This window comes from Cydia amplana, chromosome 4 (assembly GCF_948474715.1).
Source record: "Cydia amplana chromosome 4, ilCydAmpl1.1, whole genome shotgun sequence".
Taxonomy (NCBI): Eukaryota; Metazoa; Arthropoda; class Insecta; order Lepidoptera; family Tortricidae; genus Cydia; species Cydia amplana.
This window is the reverse complement of record NC_086072.1, coordinates 19,543,836-19,563,601: the sequence shown is the minus strand read 5'-3', so window position 1 is coordinate 19,563,601 and position 19,766 is coordinate 19,543,836. Positions and strand designations below refer to the sequence as shown.

The following is a 19,766-nucleotide window of genomic DNA, read 5'->3' as shown; positions in this document are numbered from 1 at the left end:
GAAGGGATGACCTTCAACTTCTTGGGATGAGCTGAACCCTTAATGTGCCACTGCATGGACTCTTGTTTACTCTCTGGGTCATAATGATGAACCCAGGTTTCATCTCCAGTAACTATTCTTTGCAGCACCTCATCAGGATTTTCACCGCACAGGTCAATAAAATCGGAACAACAAGCTACACGCATGTCTTTTTGAAGCCGAGTCAGCATTCGCGGAACCCATCTTGCACTTACTTTTGACATATTAAGATGGTCATGTATAATATCATGTACGGTACCAATAGAGAGATTGGTTACTTGTGCTATAGATTTTACCTTCACTCGACCATCTTCCAATATAAGTTTTTCCACTTTATCAATATTTTCTTGTGAAGTAGCTACTACAGGCCGGCCAGGTCTAGGGTCATCTTCAATACTCTCCCTTCCGCGTTTAAACTCGCTTGATCACTTTTGAATGGTAGATAAAGAAGGAGCAGACTCACGGTAAACACAATCCATTTCCTCTTTTATGGTTTTTTGATTTTTACCCTGTTTTGTCAAGAATTTTATCACGCATCGATGTTCTAATTTAGTTAACATTGTCAATTCGCACAGGATGTTCATGTTTGTTCAGCAATTGCAGAAAAACAAAAGACTATCTCGGTTCGAATTATACTTTTTTTTAATGTCAATGAATAAACCTTAGCGGCCAGTAACGAAAGAAATTTTAGAAGAGGTCGTAAGATATCAATACCGAGAATATTTTGAACGCCCCTCGTATAATTTGTTAACCCGTGCGAAGTCGGGGCGGGTCGCTAATTTGACAATAAAACTCTGCTAACTGAACCAGCTACACCTTAAGCGGGCTACCCGGCAACCAGCCGATTAAGCCGACCGCTAATGCTGCTATTAAGTCGCCGCAGCTAAGTGAGCCAGCTGAACTGAGCCGGAACTGAGGCTTACAAACCTAAGTCTAGGCTTAGAATAAATTTAAAAGTGGAAAAATTACTGTCTTGGGTGAGAATTGAACTCACAGCCTCTGGATCGATATTCCAGCGCTCTGCCATCTGAGCCACCAAGACCTCATCCATAGCCAGCAAATCTTTCCACCATATTACGGGTCTAGGGGACCCTAGCGACATCTACCGTAAGAGCGTTACACTTCTTAAACGGCTACCGGAGTTCCAAGTCATATTGGAAATTCACCAGTTACGATGTACTACCCATTCTAATTTAATTTTTTATAAGCAGTAACGTCTGCGACCGATGCTATTAACTAAGTCTACGCTTCAAGTCTTCATATAAACTGTATGTCTTCCGGGTAACTTACTGAGGGACTTAAGTAGACACATACAATTACTTACAAGGAAATTATCACTACATAATAAGAAACAAAGTTGTTTCCCGCTGTCTGTCTGTCCCTATGTATGCTTAGATCTTTAAAACTACCCAACGGATTTTGATGCGGTTTTTTTTAATAGATAGAGTGATTCAAGAGGAAGGTTTATATCTAATTTGTTAACCCGTGCGAATCGGGTCAATAGTTAAAGATAAAAATAAAGATAGCGTATTATTCAAGCAGGCATATTGCAATACGCTTATGAACGTCAAATAAAGCTACACCGGCTCTAACCCTACACCTCTGCCTCGAGAAAAAGATCCCCCCTCAATTGGAGAAGGGTATCCCAATAATGGGACCGGCAAGAAACTCGGCGGGACACATCTTTTATATTTCATATAGTATTGTTTATATTTCATTATCAAATCATTATCTTCAAATACTTCAATTCGAACCACCAAGGCCCAATGTGCCTAGGGCCTTGGTGATTTTTAGGGTTCCGTAACCAAAGGGTAAAAACGGGACCCTATTACTAAGACTCCGCTGTCCGTCCGTCCGTCCGTCCGTCTGTCACCAGGCTGTATCTCACGAACCGTGATAGCTAGACAGTTGAAATTTTCACAGATTATGTATTTCTGTTGCCGCTATAACAACAAATACTAAAAACAGAATAAAATAAAGATTTAAGGGCCAACAGGAGCTGAGATTTAAATATTTTAGGTAAATATACCCGTCTCGCTAACTGAAGCGGCTCCTAAAACTGGTGCGATAAGGACAAGGCGAAAAATCCTGCGTAAAAATCTCAAAAATCGAGGTTTCGTACTCGATTGTTTCCTCCTCCAAAACTAAACCAATCGTAACCAAATTTGGAAATCTAAATGATTATGACATTATCTGTGTCGGACCGTTTTGCTTTTTTGGCTAATTGATATCAGTTTTGAATAGCGCGCCTCTCATTGCGGCATAGTCAATTAGGCCATTTTGGCCATTTATGAAGGGCTCTAAGCGCCTTAATAAACAAAAATATCAAAAAAAACAAAACGGTCCGACACAGATATTGACAATATTAATCTGTGTTGAAAAAATCATTGCTCTAGCTTCAAAACCCACGGAGGAAACAGTCGAGTACGTTTGTATGGAGAAATGACCACTCCTGTTGGCTCTTAAGTGGGGCTCCCATACAACAAACGTGATTTTTGACCGAAGTTAAGCAACGTCGGGCGGGGTCAGTACTTGGATGGGTGACCGTTTTTTTGCTTGTTTTTCTCTATTTTTTGTTGATGGTGGTCCGACTCGCACTTGGCCGGTTTTTTCTTTCAACATGACATATCTTGAAGTCGCAAGAATGACTATAATGGTCACTTGCATTTAAAAGTTTTCTGTAACCTACATATATTCACCCCGGTAAGGGTTGAAAAATCCCCATAGTTGTGCACAAGAGGTGATAATAGTTAACTTCCCTGTGTTGTAGTCGGGAGACGTGTCAAAGAAAGTGCAATCCTCGCTTCGTTAGGGTCAGCGCGCAACGGCGCTATTCAACACGGTTTAATGCCAGCTCGTCACATTGCTTGCAACAATACGCTTTATTAGGTGCCCGAAGGAAAAGACACACAAAACGATTTGCCATACAAGAGTATTATTATTAAAAATAATAAATATTAAAAAACAAGTGCGAGTCGGACTCACCCACCGAGGGTTTCGTACTTTTTAGTATTTGTTGTTATAGCGGCAACAGAAATACATCATCTGTGAAAATTTCAACTGTCCCGCTATCACGGTTCATGAGATACAGCCTGATAACAGACAGACAGACGGACAGTGAAGCCTTTAGTAATAGGGTCCCGTTTTTACCCTTTGGCTACGGAACCCAAAAAAAGTACCTAAGGCAAATATCCGCCACTGAACATATTATGGACATGATTTTGTGACTGTCATTTTTCTGTTCTATTTATCATAAAAAAGACAGCATTGCTAAGTCACCCTAGCATTCGCTCTAGTTGCTTTCTCAGCTGCTCTAGCTAGAGTCCGTAGTCCGCGCAGCTCCCTAACCCCAATAATTGCCGCTGGCACTAGTTTTTGCGAATACGACGGTCATCTGACCTTCCAGTTCAGGGGAGAACCTTTTAATAAAAAAATAAAATAAAAAACAAAAAACAAACTGTACATTTAAATTATACTGGGTCAACCAAATCTTGTCAGTAAATAGGAACAAAAAAAACCGTACTCATCCTTTTCTTTTGGGTGCTAGTACTAGTGTAAGACAAAGATAGTATGATTCTCTCTGTCTATGTTTGAAATCAAACAGACCTTTAACACACTATAAGTATGAGTATGACTCATTAAAGCCCTTTCAGTTAACTTAGTAAAGTACTTAATCTGTGCTTAAAACTAAAAGTAAACAAGTTATGTCATCAAAACATCTCGAATAGAGCCTCAGCCGCTAACGATCCCTAGGCAATACTCACGCAACAGTGGACGTCCAACACTTCGCAAGTTCGTTGGAATTCAAACTTTAATCAAAGGAAATAAGACCGTGTTTAGAATGACTGGATAAATAAGCCAGATATAAACTTGGAGTAAAGACACAACGCTTGCAACGTTTGATGCTGTGAAGTCTTGTTGCGTCAATAATTTCTTAATTATTCTCTTGGATTTAAATCCAACCCGTGAGTGAGTTTAAACTTGTATGAAAGTTGCATATTTACAGTCGTTAACTATCAAACCTAGGTACCTATCTGATACTTTTTTCATTTTGTGTAGTGTTTTTCTGTTTACTACTGAGTGTAATATACTTATAGGTAAAGGTGTCACTAAACCGACAAATGGAGTGAATTTAACAGCCCGTCACCGCAGACACGAACTACCAGCTAGTTAGCTGCCTAATTTACTGGTTGCGGTTCGATTTGTTTGGACACCGCTGGTTGCGGGATTACAATTAACTAATAGTTACAGACAACAATGTACTTTAATCAATATACATGTCTGCGGCCGATCGTAAAGTTCCTGAGTAATCGTCTTCAAACTGTCCAGAAATAGGAGCCCCGCAGAGCGGGGCTTCATCGACTTAGGGAACGCATTAGTGATTTTCACATTTCACGATATGCCTAGGACTTTCATGATCTGGCGGATATTACGATCGGCCGCCAACATACACATATTTCGTGCACGATTGGCGTGGCATTCTAAGGGCTAAAATTTCTTAACTTTTTTTTTACTTCAAGATCATTATCAATTACCTATTTGAAATCAAAGATACGCGAATTACTAACGTTTCCTTGTTTGTCCTATCGCCCACACTGTTAACTAATAGTTCGTATACCTTATTACAAAAGGCATATGGTCCACCTCGACAGTCTGCAAACTTGAATAAAGCCATCATTGTGTGTTCAACACTAATTAGTTTGATAGCTTTCGTTAAATGCGAACCGTGCTTAATCTGAAGGATTTAAAACGCAATAATACACTTGTTTAATCCACCCATTAAGCTGCTACCACTTTATAATGGAATGGAGATGTATGGAGAATGTTTACGGGTCGTTAGTAGTAATGGCAGCTACAAAACGCAGGCGCAAGAAATGTATTTGCTGCTAAATTAAGATGCAGTGAATACGAGTATGAGTATTTATTTTCATGACTTTCAAAGCTTTCGCGAGATCTTCTGCATATCAGTTGTTAAATTCTGCGAAGCGCTGGTGGCCTAGCGGTAAGAGCGTGCGACTTGCAATCCGGAGGTCGCGGGTTCAAACCCCGGCTCGTACCAATGAGTTTTTCGAAACTTATGTAAGAAATATCATTTGATATTTACCAGCAATAAGGCTTAGTTTCCCCTCTGGGTTGGAAGGTCAGATGGTAGTCGCTTTCGTAAAAACTAGAGCCCACGCCAATTCCTGGGATTAGTTGCCAAGCGGACCCCAGGCTCCCATGAGCCGTGGCATAACGCGGGAAGATGATGATTGATTTTTTGAAACTTCATTTTCTTTTACTACAATCTGATGATGCCTATTTACCGTCGTCTGAATACTCGTGATATAAAAACTATCTCTGCGTGACTCATTCCCTCAGAAAACATCAGTCCTTGGACTCCTTGGTTCACCAAGTTATGTCGTATAAAACAAGCAGAACGCCGAGATTTAATTAGACAACGTCATTCAAGTCGCTTTTAACGCCGTCACCTCATCCATTCGAGAACCTTCAGCTAGTGTTGGTCGGCACTCGAGACTTGTGAGTTTATTTTGAAGAACTCGAGTGAGTTTTCAAAATGTTGAATGTACATATCTGTTTTATTAGCGTGAGCTATTTAAGATGCGTCAAAAATTTGCTAAAGATACGAAATGGATCTGATATTAATTTGTCTGAATAAACGTCACTTTTAATTTAACACTGACCTATCCGATCCATATCTTTAGCAAATTTTTGATGTATCTTAAAGTTCGAATCAGGGCGAAAATTACTCAACGTGAGAAGCCTTTAAAAATACGTAGTTGTCAGTTTCAAATTTAATAAAAAAAATCGTCGAGTTTCGAGAACGTTGTATATGTGTATAATTATATAATTTGCATTTTTAATAAATTATCAAGTAAATGTTATTCTCATTTTTTATCCTTATTCACCCCGCCACCCCTATTAACCCCGGCTGATTAGTCGACTTCAAGAGATTGGCTCTACCTAGCCCCGAACACACCAGACAACATAAGTATGATAGTTTGTAAATTAATTTATTCTAAATGATTGATTCTCACACTTCAGTGAGAACTCAAAAGGTTCGAGTTATCTCCATCACTATCTGAAGCCCGCCTCGGAACTTAAAACTTTATTAGCATTTCCTCCACTAACTAAGCTTTATTGTTCACTGCACTAATGGCTTACTTCGTCAATCCCCCCCACACATGCGAATCCCCACCTTAACACTTTAGCGGAGAGTACATTTTGCATTAGTGACAATATTTCGCGCTTAACCCAAAGTAAACCCTGCTCTATATAGTGACGCTTAAAGCTGGTGTTGTATTGTAAGATGTAGCTGCAATAATCTGCATTCTTAATACAAGTGTTGAAAGTCTGCATTAGTGATGGGCAGGAATATTCGGGAGCGGCGATAAAGCAATAGACAAAATTGTAGGTATTTTATTTACCTACCTAGAGTTACCTGCAATTTTCATTCCTTACATAGGGTACTTCCTATTGACCTATAACTATGAAATTTGGCAAGTAATATTGTGTAACACTACGAGTACTTACAGGAAAAAATCACAATACTATAATTTTACAGACATAAAATAAAAAAGTTGAATTTGTACGGAACCCTCGGTTGGCGAGTTTGACTCGCACTTGTCCGGTTTTTTAGGGTTCCGTACCCAAAAGGTAAACACGGGATCCTATTACTAAGACTGCACTGTCCGTCTGTCCGCCTGTCTGTCCGTCTGTCTGTCTGTCTGTTTGTCACCAGGCTGTATCTCATGAACCGTGACAGCTAGACAGTTGACATTTTCACAGATGATGTATTTTTGTTGCCGCTATAATAACAAATTCTAAAAACAGAACAAAATGGATATTTAATGGTGCCCGTACAACAAACGTGATATTTTTGCCATTTATTGCGTAATGGTACGAACCCTCGTGCGCGAGTCCGACTCGCACTGGTCCCGTTTTTTATTTTGTAACGGCTTATTTCCCGCGGGAACTTTCCCGGGAACGAGAACACGACACCACTAGTCTGCATCAGCAAAACTCAGCGCGGCAAGAGTGTCGTTTTGTCCCCCTTAAATATTAAACAGCTGCGATAAATTCTAGCTTTGTAGTTTGAATTAAAATTTGATCTGCAGTGGAAGCTTGAGCATTTTGTATATTTTAGAGAGTTGTCTACATGAAATAGGTGAACTCGAAGGTCGATGCAATTCATGTAAATGATACACCTAACTTACTTTACCTATTAGATTCGTTTTTACTTAACCTTTAGCTTACGAATTACGAATCCGGCTACCACATGACAAGCATAGCCTTGTGTGAGGCCACAGGACATTGATAATTGTTAATCAGGTTTTTTTCTTTAAAATAAATATTATTCTTAAGTATTATTCTATTCTTATTCTTAAATTTATGTACGAGTACCTACCTATACTGTTAAGTGTTACCTCGACCAATTTCTTATGCCATTCCTTCTTGGGATGTCGATTCTAATTTAATAATTTTTATAGTTTTTAACCGGTTTTGATACGACCTAACCATAGTCTTGGTCCTTCTCACGCACTTCCACTTCAATCGCCAATCAGCATGAGCTATTTCAAGGCCGCGATCAAAAATCGGGAACCATACTTATTCAGTTCAAAATGTCGTTCTGTGACCTTGGTCATCCTTTACTTGGGGTGAGTCTGGTACTCCGACCTCCAGTGTTTCGGTTACCCAACTTAACTTTACATAAAGTTTCAAACCCTCAAGCCTATCAAAGTCTGTCAAAGTGAAAGTTTGATTACCTGAATAGGTAGTAGATACTTTAGTTAGGTACCTTTACCTTAACTGAATCGGAATGTTAATAGTTGCTTCAAACAGCAATGGTGAATAGGTATACTAAATATAGATTTCTTAACGTAAAGAAAGGTATGAAAATATATAGACGGCTTAGGAGATTATTTTCTGCTATCAGGATGAGAATACGAACTTACATTTTGATAGCTACATTCGGAACACACGGCCAAATTATATTTAATTGTATAAAATGATATAATTTAGATCACAGTTTGGATCGGCCTCAAGGATCGAAAGCGCTCACAAAATAACACTAATCACATTACTTATTAATACCTAATACCCTAAAAACTTTTTTATAATTGTTGAAAGGTGTTCTATAAGTACATAAGGGGAAGTTTGAAAGTAGCAACGGAGAAGATGAGGAGTAGTAGGTTAGCGTGGTATGGGCATGTAATGAGGAGGGATGAATGCCATATAGGCAAAATAATGTTATGGATGAATGTTGATGGACGGAGAGTGGATGGTAGACCCAAATAACGATGGATGGATTGTGTGAAAGATGATATGAGAAAGAAGGGAGTGAGTGCTGAGGTGACGCAAGATAGAGGAGAATGGAAGAAAAAAACCGGCCAAGTGCGAGTCGGACTCGCGCACGGAGGGTTCCGCACCATCAACAAAAAATAGAGCAAAACAAGCAAAAAAACGGTCACCCATCCAAGTACTGACCCCGCCCGACGTTGCTTAACTTCGGTCAAAAATCACGTTTGTTGTATGGGAGCCCCACTTAAATCTTTATTTTATTCTGTTTTTAGTATTTGTTGTTATAGCGGCAACAGAAATACATCATCTGTGAAAATTTCAACTGTCTAGCTATCACGGTTCATGAGATACAGCCTGGTGACAGACGGACGGACGGACGGACGGACGGACAGCGGAGTCTTAGTAATAGGGTCCCGTTTTTACCCTTTGGGTACGGAACCCTAAAAACACACATAACGTGGGATACGGGCAGGAAGAAGCAGTTGAGAGGTGTTCTAATGAGATTTTTTTTGTTACAGTGCCATCAGCACGCATCCTGGGCGGGCCCGATCTGCACGTGGACATGGGATCCACCATTAACCTGACCTGCCTCATTCAGTTCAGTCCTGAGCCACCCGCCTACATCTTCTGGTACCACGAGGACGAGGTGAGTGCTCAACACCGACCTGGGGGCCTAGCCCCCATATATGCATAACAAATATAACAAAATTGATATGTTTTGCACTCCTTTAAACAAGCTTAAACGTCAGCTTCACAAAAATAGTGGTTAAGTAAGTAGTACGTAATTAAACTTAGTTGGTAATACATTTAAATTTGCATGCAGTGTTTACCTAAATTTTATTGTACACTAAGCTCTTAGTTATTAAGGATTTAATAAATTTATGTATGCGTCAGTGTAACAGTTACTGGTAAACCAATAAAAATAAAATAAAATAAAATAAAATATGAGTGGTCTCCGAGTACTTATAGTTGTTAAAGATCTCAAGGTCGTATTATACTGGTTAGTATAAAGTATGAAATACATGCACAGCACTGGAGGTCGTAAAATTACTGGCGACGCCATTAAGAGGCTTATAGAGGTGATATTTTACCTGACCTGCCTCATTCAGTTCAGTCCTGAGCCACCCGCCTACATCTTCTGGTACCACGAGGACGAGGTGAGTGCTCAATACCGACCTGGGGGCCTAGCCAAGAAGACAATTATATATTAACCAACGCCAATCGAAAAGAAAAAAGTATCGGGATGCTACGAAAAGTTACGTTGTCAACTTGGCTAGGTCCCAGTGGCGGAGCGTCCAAAGAACTCGATTCCCACCGGCTTGCCAATTTAAAAACATCTGAGAACATTATTCTCTGATGATCAGAAATTCCAAGGAAATATTAGCAAGCTAATTAAACTTCGGCTTACCTAGTGAATATTTTTGACACGCTGCTACTGCAGGTGCACTGGAAATTTTAAGTCTTGAAAAAAACAGTAAGCAAGCAAGCAGCACCCTTTTTATCAAGGAAAAAGAGTGCCCGCGTCAAGGCCGCAGCAGTAATGCAGCTACAATTGCCATCCGATCGTCACCTAGCTCTACAAATTTAGAGTTCACAAGTAAGTCACAAACTCAAACATCAAATAGGCTTATGTTGCCAGTCCGGACGATAGAAAAGCACAGCAATGTAAAAATCAAGAGGTCTCGAATGGGTCTACTTCACAGAGGTGCTCTCACTCGTACGGCTGTTGGTGCTGGCAGACTTCCAACTGGCCTGAGTCAGCATCAAAGATATGTTTATAGGTAAGTACATTATAGGATCACCAATTCTAAGTAAGAAAGTTGTATTATGACGTTAAAGAGATCTTAGAAAGTTCATGTCGAGCAACATTTCGAAAATGTATATTTAAAACAATCGTTACGTTTTACCAGAATAAAAAATACCCCACTAAGGAATGCCGGTATACTGGCATATTTTAATCGAGATGACAATTTCTAAAAATGTTAGCACCAAATAAAATAAGACACTTATTACGGTATACCTACTTAAAATTTCTAAAAGTCGTTCAACATGGGACCATCGTTTGTACCCATCCTCCATCTTTCATGTTATTAAAATTACTCATCTTCCCTTAAAAACCTTGAAAATACCTTAAATATTTTTCCTGACTGTCAGATTTTGGAACATTCTTTTGTCTACAATTCCAATCACTTCTTCCGACAAAGGCCTCGTTTCTATAAAATTAAGCCTAATTGTTTTCCACGGAGCCTTTCATTGTCCAGACCAAGGGTTCTCAGACTTCAAACCGAACTTGAGACTGAGACTATTTATTACACTCGGATTTCGGAAGACTGGTTTTATAATCAAATAAAAAAAAATTGTTAGGCTCATACAGATATAATATACAGACAATAATAATAATCTTAAAAACTAAAAGGCATTTTGGCAATACAACATTTTTGGCTGCGTCACCTGTTCTGGGGCCTTACCATGAAGTCCTTATTGCGATTCATTTTAAGATCTAAACTGAATTGCTAAAGAACGGAGCTACATAAGTCGCTCCGTCGCTTAGCAATTCAGTTTAGGTCCTAAACAGAATCACAAAAAGGACATCATGGTAAGGCACCTGGTCTTCGTAAACCGCCCATTGACTTCTAATACAAGGCACCAAAATGGATGCCACTCAGCATATGCCGCTAACACCCTGGACCTCTAGACTATTATCACGGTCACCACTGGCATCCGTCCCGATTTCTCGAGTAGGTGCCTATATCACTACATAGTATAAAACAAAGTCGCTTCCCGCTGTCTGCCCCTGTGTATGCTTAGATCTTTAAAACTACGCAACGGATTTTGATATGGTTTTTTTTAAATGGATAGAGTGATTCTAGAGGAAGGTTTGTGTATGATTTGTTAATCCATGCGAAGCTGGGGCGGGTCGCTAGTTCAAAATAAAATAGCACAAAGACAGACCAAACGACGATTTTGCATAATTTATAGTCAACTGGCTTCAACTCCGCTATATCGTTACGAGTATATAAGCTTCGAAAAGGAATCATCTATCTGCATTTATCCTGGCATATATTACCGAAGTTGTTCATTCCGTGCCAGCCATTCCACATCTTCCAAGAGTCGAAAGAACATCGAATATAAGAGTGGTCTCCAATTCCATGCAGTTTTTAAAGATCTCAAGGTCACACTATACTGGTTAGACTTATCGTGGCAATTATTCCAATCCTTATCGAGAATGAGTCGAAATAACATCGAATATATGAGTGGTCTCCGATTACGTGTAGTTGTTAAAGATCTCAAGGTCATATTATGCTAGTTAGAGGAAAGCTGAAACCAATGAAATACATGGACAGGAGTGGAGGTCGTAAAATTACTGGCGACGCCATTAAGAGGCTTATAGGGGTGATATTTTACGCGCAATCGAACTGTACCACCGAGATATGAATTAGGTTCATATGAACATAAATACTTGTGTTAATTGAAATGTCACTGAATTGTCCTTTTTAACGTCTATCTCATCTATGTATTTTATATGTAATTAACTGGTTTGGTTTGACGTAAATAAATGTATTTTCTTTCTTTCTATTTTCTTGAATTGGATCTTAGAAAAGCCAATCATAATATAACTCCATAATGCCGTATCACGCGCATATCGGTTAACTTAAGTTACATGAGTTGAGGTAGCTACTCGCAACATCTAGCGGCGCTGCGATGACAACTCTTATACCCTCCGCGTATCCCGTTCATTCGGCTCGATATACGACACGATAAATTTTATATTAATAAAAACAAATAATATAATTATTATAATGCCATTTTTCGAAAAGATTTTCTACAATTCTAAATAAACGTCTTCATTGAATGGACCCTGGAAAACAATCGAATCCTGCACAGTAGTTTAAGAAAGATGCAATATTTACATGTTGAATACAACACTTCGCCATTTTTTATACCACATCAGTAGCAAACAACCATACAGCCAACCTAATTCTTAGCAGACAATTAGACGCTTGCCACTCCAGAGAGTACACATGCGCGTAGCCGTTTCAAATACCTCTACACTCCTATTTTGAAGAACCCTAGTTAGATTGTTATCGTAAACTTTAAAGATTTAAATTGTTAATAAGAAACAATCTCGTTTAATTAGACTTTGTTAAGAGGCGCGAATTTAGGGCCGGCATCACGGATTTATCGCTGTCCCCCTCTGATAATGGGACGATTAGTATTGCTGTCCCCCTCTAACGTGTAATGAGTCGATTAGTATTCAAGCGTGAGTCAGTTGTGGAACTAATAAAGCGTGCGTCGCAAACGTTCGCGGGAATTCAGAATTTATTCGCTGTCAAAGACTCGGAAATTATATAGACTGGGAAACATCAAACATGAGTTGCTAAGCTGTTATTCATTGTAAACAAATCAACTTCGTCTTTTTTTTATATCACTTAGTACTGTACGCACGCCGTATTACACTAGTCCTTTTTTACTTAACAGAGACCCGAGATTAGTTTTTTATAGAGAGTTTGAGTAATTTTCAGATAACTGTCACTTTATTTACAAAAAAAAATGTGTAATATTGTACACAAATCGCACGATAACACCTTTCTCTTTATTGCTATTTAGATATATAATCTATAAAAATGCTGAAGGAGTCTTTATTCGGAGTCTCAAGTATTTTTGAGTTACGCTTAAAAGACTCAATAAAGGACTTAACTCGGAACTTAAAATACTCGGAAGTTATTATCGCAGAAGTGAATAAAAACGAGTCAAGTTGTTCAAATTTAGATTCAAAAAACTCGAGGTCCTACCAACACGAAGATGAACCCGTTTCTTTATTTGATCCGGTAACTATTATTCCTCGTTTTTCCCTTTCCCCCTAACCTCTATTATTTTTGCAAGATCATCGTATCGTAATAAATAAGTGTCCGAACTCCGATTATATTTCCCCTTCCGAGTACTAATATAGGGAGCGTGCATGAACTATAGGGGGCAGCACAGGAGCCGTCTAATTTTTGGCACGAGGCGTAATTGTAAAGTTTATGCTTCTAATGTAGCCCACAAGATGGCAGGCAGAACCTACTTATTACTATGCACAAGAAAACGGACGAGAACGGTAGATGGCAGCACTTGCCTTGTTTGTGTTTCCGATTCAGGCCATAAGATGGCAGACCCTCCAACGCGTTAATTTATTCAACTCCTAACAGGGTGGGACGTAGCTCCACTTTTCTTATAAATGTATTCTTACGTAGCTGACACAGCAGTCAATTTGCCAGTCTTCACACCACTCGTCTTTAAATCCCGAAGTTCCGCGCTGCGGGCGCGACCCAATTTAGATTAATTAGCGGTGTGCCGTGTAAACAACGGGGGGTCGGGGGTCGTAGGGGGTTCGTCTACAGGTGATTAATATATTAGTATCGCCGGCAAATACATGAGACGATCATGCTGACATGACAACGGTCTTTCATCCCGTCCATGATACATGAATCAATTGCGTACGTCGTGATTTGTACTAATAGTACATTACTATATAGACTGGGAAACGAAGGGTTACAGGCCAAGTAGATATTGTTTCTCGCCAAGATTTGTATAGTGCTTTTCTCAAACTTGCAATGAAATATCCATAGGCTACGGTGGCCAAAATCGGGAAAATACTGTCTGAAAATTGAATTTAGCAAGGAGTGAGTACCAGGGCCTCATGAGTTACGAGAAGGTGTCGTTGACCAGCCCGCCGGGCCCCGGCGGACGGGCCGCGTACGAGTATGAGAGTATAGCGGCAATATACACCTATCTATTGAATTCACGAAATCTATTCGCCAAATCGCCACTCGTCTTCATTTTCGCCTTATCATTTCTTTAAAATTTATGAAAATTATACTAAAGCTTATTTCAAATCCAATTTAAGTCCAATCCAAGTATAAGTATGGTTATAGTATAAGGTTAAGGTATGATGGTTAAGGCTGTACTAAATGCGAATTTAGGGTAAGTACCTATTTTTGCCAGCATAATATATTTTCAATGAGCACGGGGTTTGGTTAAGAGTACAATTTTGACAGCCTATTTAATGGTGATCATTTGGTTTAAGCACGACTCAAACTCAACCCAAATTACTCACGACTGAATGCAGACCTCGCTCAGTGATTCACGAACCTCGATGAGATGTACAGTACACAAGGGATCCTGCAACAGGAATGGTAATGAACACGTCACCGTTACTGGGCCCTAGTGGGATCCATTCAGATCATTGTGTTAGATTGGAAGGTGGCATATACGAGCAAAACATGGTGTGGCTATTATTTTCTGTTAGTATTTATCCTATTATTGCCTAAATATTCGTTCTGGATGGTGTGTGTTCATCAAGCTGATAATAATGCAGGAACTAAGATCTAAGTTATTTATTGATTATTTAAGTTTTGACCATTGAGGAAATTTGGAATATTTAAAAACTCTTAACAGATTGTGAGCCATGTGTTTTTGTTTACTTTTGCTCTCGTTTTGTTTTAACCTTCCTAACTTTTTACCTTAGTCAACTACAGCAGACCTGTAACAAAGATTTTTTTCTGTAAACAATAGATGTTTTGTTCAACATGTAAGTATTTAAAACTTCACCTAATACAAAGGTGTAAAAGATAAAAGCTGCACCATCTCCATCAAAATACTATCAGCCACGAACACGTTTTTATGCTTTTTAAATGGCTCTGAAAAACGCCATTAGAATCGTGTAATTAAGACCTAGAGCTGCGAATAAATAGTTTAGCAGAATCCTGTAACGGTACGTAGCACTGAAAGCCTCAACATGTGCTAGGTTTACATGAACCTAGTGATTAATGCCTTGTACTAATCACTCTCCTAACTATGTGTGTGCACAATGCAGAATTGCACACATACATAGACTGTTTAGTAACACCGGCTACTGCTACATATAAAACAGCCGATTGTTTAAATCTATTCTCTGCACGAAAATAGAATCTTAGTGCCTCGCACAGCTAAACCGTGGAATAAAATTCATCCTTCATCGCAACAACAACTTAATATTAATACCATTTTCGGATACTAAAAACGCATACAACAGCAGTCACGGAGGTTTTCCAAGCTAAAACGTCTTCTACGAGCTATTTATCACATAAATACGAACTGCAGCTGTGTGTATAGTATGTATACTAATAGAGTCTGTGCGGAAAGAAAAGAGTCGAGATATATATGGGATCCAATACATTCTACTACTCTTCTCTTTCCACACAGACTCTATGTAATAAATACTGAACTCATGTAATCCTATCTTTACCTCGCGCTTGTCGCGGCACTACATAATATTACATGCACTAGCACATACCAATGTAGCTGCTTGCATTGCAAATGACATATTAGTTGTGTCCCTAGTATACAGGGTGGCCCATTTAGATCAGTCAGTATGGGAAAATCTGAAACTATAAAACATACGACGATCTCTTCTTAGGAACCATGTCATCGATTTTAGTAACAAGAAAAACTGCATTCATACATTTAAATTTTTTTTATGTAAAATGTATTGAAAAAAATGGTGGCCATTTCGAAAACATACTAAAATAAATTAAAGGATATGAAAACAATGCATTTTATTCATTTCAGACATCATCTTTCATAGTAACATTTACTGCTTAAGACCTACACAGTTAGGGTTTGAGATCCGGATATCCGGATATCCGAAATATCCGGATATCCGTCAAATCTAAGATCCGGATCCAACGTCTCATAGGATCCGGATATATCGGATCTCACGGATCCGTTAAATATTGCATTGGTCGCGTTATTGGTACGCGATAACGTCATAAAATAAATACAAATATTGCTTAAACTAAACAGTAGTAACAGTAACAGTATTAAAACGAGCTACCTGCATGCCTCCTGACTGGAATAAGGGTAAATATTTGTATGTTTTAAAGTAATTGTTATCAGGTTTTCGCTCAGTCGCCTTTGGGTCGTCTACCTGGAACATCATAAGTGCTTGTGCGTGTTGTTATCAGTGACTTTTTTGTGTTATCGTGTCGGTTCCCAGTCTTCTGTTAACATAAATAACATGTGCTTGATGTGCTGCTGAGTAACTAATATTGATATTTTTTTCTCGTTATTAAGAAGCTGTAGCCCAAATTTCTTAATTTCCCGAAACTTTTGTAGTAATTTTACATTATTTTGCAGTAATTAACTGGATTTATATATACCTATAATGGAAGATTGTTGTAATGGGGACTGAATAAATGAGTTAGATACTTTTTCTAAGCCATTATTCTCAGTCGAACGACTGAAGGTATAGCTATTTTACCAAGGTAAAGGAAGTACGTTTTTAAATAGTATAAATTATATCACACCACACCGGTATAAAATAATAAAAGTACATAAATGTAACTTTTTCTCCATTTTCTATTTTGTGAGCTTATAATGGCAAATTTAAGAAAAAACGCCGAAGTTAAAGCGGTGTTTTTAGGCACCTTTAGAATTAATTCTTCTGAGCTGATATATAGAAATAAATTTGCTTTAATTACTTCATTTTTGGCGTTTTCGGTTACAAATCGACTACGGCCTCCTAAAAAAAATGCATAATATTATTAATAGGAATACCTAATTAAGACTACACTGAATATCTTATTATAAATATTTATATCGTTTTGAGATAATAATAATTATTAATAATTGTAATTAACTAAAATATGAACATTTTACATTTTACTAGCTGTTCCTTGTATGTAAGTTGTAAATTTCGTCACCTTTCTTGATACAGATCCGTATTATCCGAATTATCCGGATATCCGGATCCGTCAAATTTTAATATCCGAAATATCCGGATCCGAAAAATTGACGGATCTTGCAAACCCTATACACAGTCGATATCTAAATAGAAATAATTTTAGATTTTTTTTTTCAAAACGTCCGGGTTTAAATTCCCGAACTGAGTACACATTTTTTTTTAAATGTATGAATGCAGTTTTTCTTGTTACTAAAATCGATGACATGGTTCCTAAGAAGAGATCGTCGTATGTCTTATAGTTTCAGATTTTCCCACACTGACCGATCTAAATGGACCACCCTGTATAGCGCTGGTTGGGTTTTGTGTTAACTAGCGACGCGCTTGGGGATATGTTTGGCGCTCTCTTTGTCAGCGTGAAGCGTTTTAAAGGAAGTTGTTTCACATTTTATCTTGATTCGCAAGTCGTTAACATTCATTAACATTAGTACCTATTAAGTCATTCCCTTTCGACAAACTAAGTCAGACCGTACTATTATTATTAAATTTCCGATGTGTGAATGTAATTATTATCGTTGTTAAGCAGGTTATATCGTATGACTCGTCCCGCGGCGGCGTCTCCGTGGTGACGGAGAAGGGGGCGGCCACCACTAGCTATCTCCTGGTGCAGGACGCAGCCCCGGCTGACTCCGGTCGGTATTCCTGCTCCCCATCCAACGCTGAGGTCGCTTCAGTGCGTGTTCATGTGCTCAATGGTAAGTTTCTTGCTTTAATACTGCACCTACACTAATACCATAGGCATCCGTTCTAACTAAGAAAGGTGCCACCAACTATCTGGTGCAGAATGCAGCTCTAGCTGACCTGGGCAGTACTGCTGTTCACCTTCCAACGCTGGGTCGCTTCAGTGTGTGTTCATGTGCTCAATGGTAAGTTTCTTGCTTTAATACTGCACCTACACTAATACCAAAGGCATCCGTTCTAACTAAAAAAGGTGCCACCAACTATCTGGTACAGAATGCAGCTCTAGCTGACCTGGGCAGTACTGCTGTTCACCTTCCAACGCTGAGGTCGCTCCAGTGTGTGTTCATGTGCTCAATGGTAAGTTACTTGGCTTAATACTGCACCCACGCTAATAGCAGAGGCATCCCTTATGACTGAGAAGATTGCCTTCAGCTGTCTAATGCAGGACACAGTCCCAGCTGGTTCTGGGTCGTATTCTTGCTCGCTCGCATAGCATTTTGATATAATCACTATAGCTGCCAAACATTTTTAGACTGTGTTCCTACTCCTTGTCCCTATTCTCTGTGCATACCTAGTTATATATTTACCAATGATTTTCTTACTCGCTGGCTCGATAAATGTTAGAGTGTAACTAACTAACTCATCATATGCTCGCTCTTACTCGAACTACCCCAACGACACCAAGTACATCATTAATGTCCATGGAACGAAATTGTCCATTACTAACTTGAGTCATGTTATTTTATTCCACATCGGAAGCACAACATTAATTACTTTCCAAAATTATATGTTTCGTAGATTTTCAATTAATATTCCTGTTTTCTCCAGGCGAACGGCCAGCAGCAATGCAGACAGGCTCCGCCGGTCTCTCCAACAGCTCGCACTGCATCGCGGCGCTGCTGGCGCTGGCGGCGCTGCACGCACGCTGGCTCCGCGCGCGGCTCGACAGCTGATCACCGCGCGGCTGAGCTCGGCCGTTGTAACATAAAACGTCATTGTAAAAAACATAGGTTAGCGTCTGCTGAATTTTAGGTTAAGACTGGGATATGTGGTTTAAAACCTGTGTTTTTGGTAAGGAAAGGTGGTATCTGAAAGAGTGAACCACATTTGGAAGTTTGTCATGGTATTTAGAGGAATTCTACGTCTGCAGATGGAAGGTTATGATGGCTGCTGGCGCTGGCGGCGCTACATGAAGCGCCGCTTTGCCCAGTCGTTATATTTTAAATTATTATCATTGTAAAAAGCATAAGAGAGGTTAATGTCCCTGAAAATTTAGATTCAGATCTCGTTTCATCTGAAATTCTGTGTAAGTTCAACAACTTGAAATTATAAAGGCAAATAAGTTTGTCAAGAAATTATTGTGAAGGGAAAATTTACTTCTGAGCTTGATTTTAAGCGATTTGATAATGGGCGTTTTTTTTTTTGTTGTCCCCTACACTTTTTTTTCAAATTTGGGATTTTTTATGTTATTTCTACTCAGAATCACGAGCTCTTTCTATCCTAATAGGATAAAAAAAGTGTCCTAAGGTTTTTATTTCCATTACGACACCATTTTTAGGGTTCCGTAGCCAAATGGCAAAAAACGGAACCCTTATAGATTCGTCATGTTTGTCTGTCTGTCCGTCTGTCCGTCCGTATGTCACAGTCACTTTTCTCCGAAACTATAAGAACTATACTGTTGAAACTTGGTAAGTAGATGTATTCTATGAACCGCATTAAGATTTTCATACAAAAATAGAAAAAAAAACAATAATTTTTTGGGGTTCCCCATACTTAGAACTGAAACTCAAAAAAATTTTTTTCATCAAACCCATACGTGTGGGGTATCTATGGATAGGTCTTCAAAAATGATATTGAGGTTTCTAATATCATTTTTTTCTTAACTGAATAGTTTGCGCGAGAGACACTTCCAAAGTGGTAAAATGTGTGCCCCCCCCCCCCCCCCTGTAACTTCTAAAATAACAGAATGATTAAAACTAAAAAAAATATATGATGTACATTACCA

At 38.9% G+C, this 19,766-nt stretch overlaps 1 protein-coding gene across 3 annotated transcripts in view; it reads left to right on the top strand.

Moving 5' to 3' along the window:
• The window catches only part of LOC134647398 (zwei Ig domain protein zig-8-like), a 539,358-nt gene extending 520,534 nt beyond the window's left edge, over nt 1-18,824 (top strand). For 2 of the 3 annotated variants that reach the window (XM_063501749.1, XM_063501747.1), the window contains 3 exons: nt 8,838-8,965; nt 17,604-17,775; nt 18,590-18,824. In XM_063501749.1, the coding sequence (XP_063357819.1) occupies nt 8,838-8,965; nt 17,604-17,775; nt 18,590-18,714 (425 nt within the window). In that variant the 3' untranslated portion in view covers nt 18,715-18,824. The remainder of the gene's footprint in view (nt 1-8,837; nt 8,966-17,603; nt 17,776-18,589) is intronic. The other variant, XM_063501748.1, reaches the window with a different exon arrangement.
• The last annotated feature ends 942 nt before the right edge of the window (nt 18,825-19,766 follow it).